Raw genomic sequence first — 12,257 nt, forward strand, 5'->3', positions numbered from 1 at the left:
TGTATAATTACAGGAAAGAACTCTGATTCTCAGTTGATCACGCACGTACCTATCTGGTTTGTGCACGTTGTTAGGCTATAGAGGAACGTACTAGACAATCAGATGCTCATAGAAAAAAACTGACGCTTGTCGATTCCAGTTGACGCGCTGCAGACGACGTTGGTGACGCTGTGTTGTGCGATATTCTTCTTTGGCCAGCTGCACTTCCGGTTCTCACTGTAATCATACGGCGATGGGACCGAGCTGATGATTTGACTCAAGCGAAAAAAGATTATAAGAGGAAACTAGTGAGCACCAACAGATCCACCACTTAATTGCCGTCACGGTCGAAGATACAAGCGAAATACTACTCCTGCTAACACGTAGAAAATAGAATAAACCAAAAAAAAAGCCACGATTTACGCGATGATCAGTGAGGTAACAAGGATACGGAGTATAAATGTGGACTAAGATCACGAGCAACCGAAACTCTATGTGCGCATGCTATCGAGGGTACGTAAGGAGCAGCCATATCGTACGGAATCAGACGGACAGGCAAGAACGCACAGAATAGCAATAAATATGTTACCTCCGTGAGAAACTTATACAAGGTATAATGGATAATTAGTAATTATCCAATAATTAATAGTAGTAACCGGGCGACAAATCAATTCGCAGTTTCTACTGGAATTTTAATCCGCATCGATTGAGCGTGTGTTACTTCGCGAAACTAGGACAAGCATGTACAGACGCAATCACTTTTGTTTTACAAATCGGCCTGAGCTTGGCCCATTGTGTTCGATCTCATCAAAAATCTGTTGGCGGACACGAACCTAATGCGTCCTACAATATGTCGATAGTCTCGCTTATTTGCACGTGTGGTAAATTGCGGCTCTTTACTGAGTTAGATTAGGTACTATGGATAATATTTCTGTTGTGATTGTTTAGCAACAATTTGGTATAGCCGTAACGGTTTTGCCTAAATTTGCCGCGCTGTTAAAGGATTCTCTCGAGCCTTTCTCGGGTGGTCGACCTACTGCGACTAAAGGCAGCTCATTAGCTTTGTATCGCTGGCAAGAAGCCCAGCTAGTTTCATTGGCCGCAGACCTTTGTAAAACATGGTATCAATAACCATAGAACAACGAGCCAAGAGGCCGATGAATATAGCATATGATATAATGGTTGGTTATGCCCTCGATAAGACCCTCGATTCTCGAATTATTGGGCAACCACCCCTCGGTCCGTTCACGTTCGTTCTCCGATCGATCGACCAATAACATGATATCGACGTCGCCCAAAGAGCGACCTAATGCTATCGGAAGCAAGATACCATCCGAAGTTGAACCCGCAGTTATCATGCGCACGGTTTCTCGCCCTCTATATTTCTTCGACTGTAGCTCAAATTCACAATTAAATATGAGGCAGACAAAGGCAGCAAGAAAAACTAAACAAGCAGGAATAAATAGATAGAATTGAAAGCTGACCCTTACCACACAGGTTCTAAAGAGACATCAGGGACTAGGTGGTGATAGTTCAAAACGGAAGGCGTTTTTCATTTTGACATGAAGGAATTGTAAGAGAGATTCTTTTTTGTGCGGCACATGACCGTCTGAGAGATAAGCTTGGCCTCGACTTCGGGACTTTCGTCGCTGACGACATGATGATCCGCCATGGCTTCGTGCTGTACATAGCTAGGTAGGGTTTGCGCGAAAGGGATGGAACGAAAGACACAAAGAGAGACTGGGCTGGAATAGGCTACGATGATGGAACACAAGGACGAAAATTGGGCGAACCGGTGTTGGGAATGTCTGATATGGGGCGAGCTCAACTGTCTTGGGCCCCGATATTTTTTTGGCTTATACAAATAATGCAAGAAAGAGTACTGTAAAGGTATAGTTACAGGGGAATACAGAGGCGGGTAAATATTTTAATGCTTACTCGATACTGCTCTCTAGGGGACAAGTATTATTATAAGATCGAAGAGGATCTCAGGGGGCTAGACCGATGCGGCTCAAACAACTCGAGCACTCTGAAGAATCTCATTGTGAGAGGAAGATGGCAGGAAGCAAAGCCGAGGTCCTCTACTGTGTGACTATTACAGTCAACACTAATATGATATATTGACATAATATATAGTTATCGAAGGCATCCGTGCATCTGGCAGGATTAGGTCGTGACATCTGGGTGGAGGGTGGGGGTGGGGTGGGGGGGGGTACGGTTAACTTGTGAAGTTTAAGATTTATATGTGTTGACGAAAGCCCCTGAGAGGGTCTCGTAGAAAGACAAATATATATATATATATATATATAAATGGTAATATTGATATAAAGATATATAAATTAAGCAGAAAATGATGAAGAGCGTCGAGCAGAGTATGATAACGCTAAATAAACGATTAATTATAACAGTCTAAAATGGGAATTACAATGATAACACGAGAAAGTAATATTAGCATCAAAGGATAAAGTGAGCAGTAAGTAACTATGATAATAAACATTGATGATACAATATAACAATAAAAATGACAACAATAATGGTAGTTATAATGAATGAAGAAAATCAACAAAATCTTCGCCAGCCGCCTCACCCTAAATAATCGTATATATATATATATATACATACCGGTATAGACAATGATCCTATGCCTAATGGAATTTAACAATAAGAAACCACGACTGTTAAAGTAAAAACGGCAAGAACGCAAATGACGCAAAGTTGAAGCTAAGATAAAACTGAAAAAAAAACTCCGAATGAAGGCCGACCAGTGTAATATAGTAGAGACTAAGAAAAACGGGCAGGCCCATATCGTTGTCCTGGCTGCTCTCAGGCCACAAATGCGATCCACGAATCCATCTCTAGGTATGGCGGAATTAGACCGCCCTTTGTTTATAGTTTTGACAAGGCTACTGTATATAGCTGATGGTTCGAGTGATAGGTGACGTTGGGCAATGCGATAAAGTAAAAAGGAGTGCAAACTTTAAAAAGGATAAATGGACACTGGACGAATCACGCGGACCAGTCAATCGGATAACTCCGTTAGGTCTAGCGGTTATCAAGCGATCGGGACTCCTGTTCAATGGCTGCCGGATTATCTGAGAGTAACGCGACTGTCGGTGATAGCTGTAACAGTGTAGCTTGGTTAAATCATACCCACAAAGCTGGCATAATCAATCGTGGAACCAACCGGAATTTATTTCAACGATATTATGAAATCTGATTTAGATCCGCTGTGACTAGTTCTTTATTATTTCTTAATTCTGCCAATGACGTCGGTCGTGACAGAGCCTCGAACGTTTCTCCATTCTGACACTGGAAAAAAGACAAAGCAATAGAAATGTTCGCGGTCGGCGACCCGTAAGAACACCGATCAAAAACAAGGACATCACTGAAGACAAGAAGATGATGAAATATTACAATATCTATATTATGATCACGTTGGAGGCATGGCGATTTACAATAAAGGGAAAAACATGTGGAAAACAAAGCGCGAATCACACAGAGGAATAATTCGCACAGTGGTGGATATTAGAAAAAACTTGAACTATTAAAGAAGAACAAAGTAACGAGTGATGAAAAAAAATCTCTTTAAAACGTAGCAGAACATCATTTCTAAAGTAAATTGCTCTCTTAGGCTGGCAGCAAATCAAACTGGACTCGTTATACGCCCTAAGCCGGGTGTGAGCGCTACCAATTCTTCAAATTATTATCACTATTTGTCGGATTATTTGCATTGCCAGGCTCGTTAATACGTTTCTTTGACGCTATACGAGTGGAAGCCGAATTCAGTCGGACGGAAGGATACGGACGAGAAGTTTTCGAGGGATGGCTGTTCCTGTGAGAAAAGTCTACGAAATCAATTACAAAATAGATAACCAATGAAAATTCGACAAGGAGTAGAAAATTAAATAACGAGTGTCAAATAATAGAAGACTAATAACATTGATAGTGATAACTGTAACAGCGGCAGAAATAAATAACAATAAAAAAGAAAATCGAACGAATAATTAAGGTTATAACAACAATGAGAGATAATGAAGAGGCATCGAACGGACCCGACAGAATACAAAAAAAAAAAGGTAAAACCAATAAAAGTTTCCATTGACAATAACAACAACAACAACAATGATCGAATGACGATGATGGTGACTAATGAATAAATAATTCAATTATATAAACGAGATCGTTGACAAATAAATACATAATAGTCTATATGGATAAGAAAACAGAACAATGGGAAAGAATATCGGTTTTTTTTTGTTTAGATAGATTACTACGTAGGTAGGTAATAGATCATGCCTGCAGTATCAGCAAGTCAACGAGACGGCCGTAGCGGGGCCTTGTATATACATGAATATTGGGTTGAAACCTTGGATGGGTCTGTTCCATACTGTTGCAAAAAGTTAGCCATTTAATATGATTTTAGCGCAGTACGGGGGGGAAAAGTTCAATTTAGATTGAGAATTGTTGACAGTCGGCAACGGCATATATATTGTTAGTGAGTCGCAAATGCCTGTAATAGGTAAAATAAAATAGGCATTTAATTTTAGAAAAAATAAACGAAGGTTTACATCATGCTCACAGTGTGCTCACATACTATTTGAATTACTTCATATGGAACTCTAGATATTCTTGGCTGTTCGGCTCACATTGCTTGCTTACACAACCCAAGGTGTATTTATTTCAGGTTGTACATTCAAGCTGTGTTCCGTATAACATTTCCTGAAGTGACGCTAAATAGATTTTCGAATGTGAAGGAAAGTATATACCCTAATTATAGCATCGTAGAATAGATATCCTGCTGACGCAACACCATTTTTTTTACCGCATAGCCTCTGTACTAGCGAGGCGCAGCATCCTATATCTTTTAGCGCACTTCAGCCAGCGAGGCCCCCACTGAACCATAGCCCTCCCTATATGTATAGCCCTTCCACCTATCGCCGGTTGAGAATGAAGAAGGTAAAAAAAAAGAAAGCTTCGTTAAAGCGATGGCAATATCAATGGTAAGTGCTCGTGCCGCTCCGCTTCACTGAATGAGGCGAACGCACCGGAGCTGTGAGGCCTTCCTAACTTTACGTCGAGCGAGTGTGGATACATCGCTCTACACGGTATGCTCGACACCTCACAAAGCTTTCCGTCGAACGCGTCTGCCCTGTGAGTAAGTAAGTGGTCACAGACCAGCCAGTGTTCCAGGGGGATCTTGTTCCCAAGCACGATCCTCGCCGATGCTTTCCGGGTTAGCTCACATACTGCTGATTGGCATGAATAAGCTGGACAGCTGTCGTACGCTAAGAGACCTCGTCGTCATCGTTGCCATCAGTAAACGATGACATTGGACAGTACCGTTGAACACTCGTAGTGGTCAAAACCATCAACAAAACTTTCTCTTTCGATCTTTCCTGCTGGTAAATTTCTCAACAGTCAACTCAGCCAAACACAACCCTAAAAAAACACCGCCAGTGAAGAAATGTTTCGAGTTTCTCGTCTGATGCTGTCCTTAAGTATTGATTCGAGCGGCTGTCTTCTTTCAGAACAAAATAAAGCGTATCTACGTCCGGTTTTGAACCTAGACGACCACATGTCCCTAATACTTGCTGGCAAACATTTTAGCACTGCTGTATCGTCGCTAATAACCTTACCGGTACTACTGTCATATTATCGTACTATACTATAAAAGCCACGGAAAAGGCAACCTGCTATAGTTACAACCTTAAAGCTTTTTTGCCACGATCGCCACTGCCGAAAGCGCTTTCCTCTTTACTTTTGACGATATATCACCAATAAACGAGACAAAAGTACAACGAAGTATAGTGAGTCAGAGGTAAACAGATTGAGTGCGAGCGCGAGCCGTGGAGCGAACGAAAGGACGAGAAGGGGCAAGCAGGATAGAAAATGCTGCCAAGAGACAACGCAGCTCTGGCTGCCTAGTTGCCTCTGTGCCTCTTCGTGAGTGCATGTGTCCTGCCTTTGTGAATGTATCTTTGCGTGTGTAAGAAGGCAGGTTTTTGTGCAGGATCTTGCTAGACAAAGCGCCCCCAGCCACGGCCTCAAGAGTTTGCCTAAGGTTCGTCTATCCCGGCGCTAGCTGCTCGCGTCACTTCCCGACACACAGACGCTGTAGTCATCGAACTGCTGTAGTCACCACAGCTATTGCCACTGTTTGCTAGCAGCCGAAGAGAAGGTTGCGCCTAGGTGGGTGATCTATGGATGAACGGCACGCCAAGTCATTTCATCAAGAGCGCACTGCCGCCAATACCTAGACTTTGGCATGGCTTACTACCGGGCGGCTACCTTGAAACGGGCTACCAATGGATATAGGTGCTCTACGGTCAGTGAGCGCGGTGGGTAAGGGCAACGAAGTAGAAGTGGTGAGTTTTGTCAAGGGGGACAAAGGACGTTCCATAAAGCTTCAAGGAGGATCAAAAAATTCTAGGGAAAAATCTAGCCGTTGTTCATCTACTTCGTCGTCATAAGGTGGCCTACAAGTGTTTTCTATGTACGACATTTCGATAAATTAAGAAAAAAAACTACAACTATTTAAACCCACTAGAGCTACGCTGTAGAAGTTCTAACATTGCCCTGCCTTCCTAAGTCCTCACTTTGGCCATATAATTTTTTCCGATTTGCACCTAACAATTTGGCTAAATGTTCTAAACTTCCAACTTTTAACATATATTACTTATGCAGGCACGCATGTTTGGAATTTAAAATATCGTATCTCACCGCTATTATATCCACTATAATAAACTTACAATAGATGGCACTTTAAGTTCTATATTTCGAGCTTTAGGTCCGATATCGTCGTTAGGCATTCCATCAGAAGGCTGCTTTCCAGCACAAAACGAAGTATGTATATACTTGGATTCAAGCCTAGACCACAATGTGCTCGTAGGATTAGCAGGCGAATACGTTACCCACTAGGCTATCAGCCTAAGCTACCGCATAATTGAAATTACATCTATGGAACTCTTACTCGCATTGAAAGGCAGACAAAAAAGTCGCTCCGGCGACTCGCAAAGTACGATTTCGACAATTACAAGTAACCCTTCAATAATTTTTTGCCATATTTAGCCCTCAGAGAACTACACAACAGCTACCATCATTATATCAAAGACGCAATACTCACCCTGCACAAAATTATACATGTACGTTTCCCATAGCCCTCAAACATATTACCATCCACTCAATCTAAGGGGATTAATAACCTTGGCCAAACGTGGGCGAGAACCAAGCATAGATATCTCAACCGTCGGTCAAACGAAAACTGATAGGTTTTTTGAGCAAAAATAAATCCTAATGCTCTTACAAGACAAAGGTTCAATTTCCGCAAGGCACGGCCGTTTCCTTACGTCTCACGTGTTTCAATAGGCCGCGATCAGGTTGAGGTCGTTGCTCAATCCGTTTCATTATTGACGTTACAATGTACACATTCGAGACTGTCACCTGGGCAGGCTATATGAGATGGCTACATGCGGATTTATTACCACGGCAGAACTCGACCCGTGCATTAGTGGATGAACGTCTATTTAGCTGCAGTTTTTGCCGGAAATGGCCCGCAACGGGTTGGCGATGAAAGAGGGTCGAGACCTTAAAAACTTGACTACTAGGAGCGTTCAACGACCTGCGAAGGCAATCCGTCCATTCATCAACTCCTAATATTGCAGGGTGTGCATAGCGAACTTCATACTGTCATTTGTTAGTCACTGCGGTTGGGCTCGACAATTTTTTTCGCTTGGACTAAAGCCTCAAGATCACACTACACATGTTTGAAACCGCAGAGACCCACTAAATGGGGCATCCGCTTAAATAGTCAGCGGTCTTCCGGTCTTCTCTGTCAAATATAATGCGCACACAAAACAGTATGTCTTACGAAACATAGCAAAAATTAAACAACATATTAAACATATATATAGATATATTACTGTAAATACTCAATAAAGAAGACCTGCTTCATGCACGCCATTGTAGGACTAATCTTCGATGGACCAAATCTAAGGCAATAGAAATTTCCCACTAAGTGGTCCCCTTATGTAGCATACACATATAACTGGGACTAATAAACGGGACTACACATATAACTAGCGTTTTGTAAAGCGAGTATAAGCTACCCTAGAGGCCTACAAACTTTGTAGATGTTTACGTTAGGCTGACCACTAGCTTGGGGTAGGCTAGCCAGATAAATGGTAGCAGTCCGCAAAAATCATTCAGAAGTTTTTCTCCTATGGACCCGATTCAGCTCGCATAGACCCCCGGGTAACTTCTCAACCTCATACCCCTGACGCAGATAACAATGCCGCCAGTGAAACGTAGCTAAGTGAGGTGCGCAATTTCACGAATCCGCTCAGCTGAATTGAGAACCTCTTGCGAACCCCATACCCGCTATGTTCTCCTTCATTTAGATTCTTCCCTGACGACTAACCGCTAGAGCTGTTCGAGGCTACGAAGCCATGCTTGTTGTTCACCTGCTAGTAGGTAAAGTTGAATTCCTTAGAGCTACATATGGCTGGCGCACACTTGAAGACCAATAGACGCTGTTTTCAAATAAACCATCGCATAGCACCTTAGTGGCGACGTGTTTAGCGACGCGAGGCAGAAGCGCAGCCTCAATTCAAGCGATCACGATCAATTCTTTCCTGCTGGCCTGACATTGACTGGGAAGATGCAAAGGTGGATGTCACGTGGTTGAAGGCGGTCTTCCTTTAGAGCTTCTAAAAGCGATACGCTTGAAGTCCAGCAACAGCTGAACGGTACCAATCTACTCGTATGTAACCAGGTGAATTCTTCGCTCAGTAGTGAACATCATAAACAGAAGCGGGTAAGCGATGCATGCAAATGAAAGGACAAACGGTTTCGGGACCGGGCGTGCTCCCTGATATTGTTATCGTCGACGCTGCGGCTTAATGGCGTTCCATTACGGCTTATATTTTTCAGCTAGCTACGTCCACATGTGTCCGCTTTTGTAAAGATGTTTCAGAGGAGATTGACAATGACGGGGTTCGTACAGAATCTAAGGCTTCGGATATTACATAGCTTGAGATATGGTCTACTCACTATTCGTACCCTGGTATCAACGGCAAGCAGCTCCGGAATGAGCTGAATTGTGAAATCGACAAGGCAGAAAAAGGTGTGCTCTTGTCACCTCCAAAGACCCCAAAGTGTTCGAGGAAAATCCTTTTTACAAACGCGATATCCGTATGGCGATTTCTTTTGTGTCGTCGTTTCAGATCGGGAACCTGCGGTACAACGGACTATGCCCAGGCGAGATTGCCATAGCAATAGATCTGTATTGCTTTTGTCTCATGAAGCCCAATTGGTTTTAGCCACAGGAGAAACACAAAGAAAGTCCTTCGCTTCGGAAATGTTATTCAGACAAGTCTGCGTGTTATCGTAAAATGTTATGGTTGTTTAGACAGCCCCTAGAGCTTTGTGCATTGATTGCCCTGAAAAAACAAAGTCTCCAGTGAAATGAGCGGTTTTTGAGAAAAATACGTTGTTTGATCAGTAAGAAAATAGAAATGTGTGTGATCCAGATATTCTAGCGCGCATCAACCTGGTGGTGTACGGAAACGCGTTGAGGTATTATTGTTATTAGGTTTAAATAAATAGCTAAAACGTAAATACAAACGGGTTCACGAGGTCTATCTTTCGTGTTACAATCTTGTGTCGAACATATCATTTTTGTTATATAGCCTGTAGCAACAGTTATCCATTCCTACAACATCCAACACTTTGCAAAATTTCATTAAGTTTCAAATTGTTTCGTGTTTTAAATGCGAACACTTGATAGCCAAGAATAATTACCATCAAACGTTTTTAAAGAGCTATCCTGGCAGGTTTATATACAAATATTAGTTTTTAAATAGAAACAGCTATAACGTATTCACTCCTATTATACATTTGTAAGTGAAGATATTTCAAACAATGCCATTTTATCGAAGGTCTTACTAAGTATGACGCTATTGACGAATAAGCCATTACTACTCATCTTTAACTTTTTACCGATTCGTGTTCCAGCTTCGCGTTACTATTGACCTATTACCCGTGCGCCGAGTGCCATCATGCGCCAGAATGTATACATCATGTCTATTTATTCATAAAGCAAATAGTTTAGTAAGGTCTGGCCATCTCCATGCGTTCGTTTTTCTTGTACATCGATGTCTCTAGGGCTTTTGGCTGGCGGAGTTGACTGCCTCAATGGCGTCCCATCGAGGTATTGCTTCCACAGCTACCAGCGTCTGTGTAGTAATGAGGCAAATCCCTCGTCGGAGAGATGATATCACTTTGGCCAAGTCAGGACAAGTCATGCAAACAAATGCAAGTGTCCGATAACAGCAGAGGCTTCTGAGTCCCGCCCCCCTCCGCGGGCTGAGGATATCATCGCCCGCAGGTAGGACCTGCTTGGCCTGCACTCGTGTCTCGCCTGCTCACTTGCCCCCATGTCCTGTCACCCATAAATAATAAGCATTACATTGTGAATAGTAGCACGAGCCAGCCTCTTTCGGTGCGAGGACTGACTCAAGGATGAAAATGAGACCGTCGTGATAGTCGGTCACAGTAATTGCACTGGACGGCTAAATGTGTAATAATGCCAATGGATTTGCGAACGGCTTTAGACACTCTCAGTGTACCCTACGATAGAATAGATAATACATAGACTAGGGAACGATGAACAGATGAAACAAATGAAACTTTGCTTGATTGTGCCTATAGGAAACATACATTTGTAGCTTCTAAGTTAGGCACACCTTCAGAGTACTGCGCGTTTCGGCTCTCCGGTGCTGCACGTTTCTGTTTCAATCGGGGTTTGGACCGCGATATTAGATCCCTCACTGGTACGATTGATATACAGCCAATGTACCATTCTTCCATCGCGGCCTTTTCTCGTCTTTAGGAGACCATTAAGCCATTAGCCCATTAACTTGGGTGGCCAGGCTGGGCGGGTATTGTGCACTTGAAGCGTCCTCGGAACTCCTTACCTCGGTTAAGTTTCTGGTCACTATTAGCTTCGCACTGAAGATATCTCGTTCAGTTTGCCGATTCAAGTTGTCTAAGATATACGGCTTCACTTCCTTCGCAGTGATCCAGTCAAAGTGAAGGCAATTGCAGATGATGTAGAATGATGTGAGCGGTGATGTACAAATGATGGCTTGATGGCTGTTAGTCGTTTATAATCCAATGAGTACAAATCAGAGATAGGTGTTGAAGTATAGGGAATGACAAAAACTATAACGAGCTCCTGAAAAGTTGTTGTCCTAATTTGGCTCGAGTCACTATGGCCAACTAACTGAACCCTCACAATACAATAACGAACTACCTCATCAAGCTAGCTACCATTCATTAGGATGGATAGGGCGCATATGTTGAGCACTTTCAATACATATAAAACCAATTTATAGTTCTACATTGTACTCGTATATATTGTCGCTGCTCAACATTTCCATATGTTCATTCAACACCTTTTTATTTTTCGAGTATGAGAGGGTAAGATGAGGTGCTACGTAAAATGAAATATACTAAAAAATTGAAATTTGTGCTAAAAACGTATCCGTTAGGTTTGAAGACTCAACATGCGTTTGGTACCCAAAACTGATTTATAACTGTGTATTCCCTATTGTTATCACAGCTTTCTTGCCTGTAGCATCCCCTTTTCCCACCCCCTATACTTGTTACAATTTTATTACTATCTAGCTATATTTTTTGTTTAGCTGGCACATCGAAGGACATTTGAATTATCGCGACATGCTTACATCCATACTAATAGACATAGCGTTGATAGCGGGCAGTCCTCTCAACATATCTACTTATAACTATGGTCCTACCTCAGTCCATTTATTATCGTAGAGCTCACTGAGATTGCATTTTATTTTTCGTCACTTAAATGCTAGTTCGGTCCTCTCTGCTTTTCTCCCCTGCTTTGTTTTCCACTATTTATCTATGAATCACCGACTGACAACAGCATTGAAGCGTATCATTCATTGTCCGCCCCCATATAATTAGTAAATAATAATAATAAAAATTAGAGCCAAATTATAAGAACCAAACTTGATCGTGAAACGGGAAACTTATATTAAGCAAATCAAATGCTGGATAGTAAAATCATACTGAATAACAAAGTGATATTTTGTTATTTTAACTATAATCTGTAATGACAGCTTGTTAGGGTGCCCTAGGGAGTTACTGGGCCTTCTGAACAGTTAAATTAGACCATCTTGTTTGGATGTGTCACGAGAATAATACGGGCCCATAGCCAAAGTGAATTACCAGACTGGCCCATTATGATA

The 12,257-nt window shown here is 42.2% G+C and overlaps 1 protein-coding gene across 1 annotated transcript in view; it reads left to right on the forward strand.

Annotated features, from left to right (window-relative positions):
- The window catches only part of LOC111270127 (uncharacterized), a 39,267-nt gene extending 38,780 nt beyond the window's left edge, over positions 1–487 (forward strand). Inside the window, exon 8 of the mRNA XM_022850177.2 lies at positions 140–487. Within this exon, the coding sequence (XP_022705912.1) occupies positions 140–222 (83 nt within the window). The 3' untranslated portion in view covers positions 223–487. The remainder of the gene's footprint in view (positions 1–139) is intronic.
- Positions 488–12,257: the final 11,770 nt, after the last annotated feature.

This window comes from Varroa jacobsoni, unplaced genomic scaffold, assembly GCF_002532875.2.
Source record: "Varroa jacobsoni isolate VJ856 unplaced genomic scaffold, vjacob_1.0 scaffold_1446, whole genome shotgun sequence".
Taxonomy (NCBI): domain Eukaryota; kingdom Metazoa; phylum Arthropoda; class Arachnida; order Mesostigmata; family Varroidae; genus Varroa; species Varroa jacobsoni.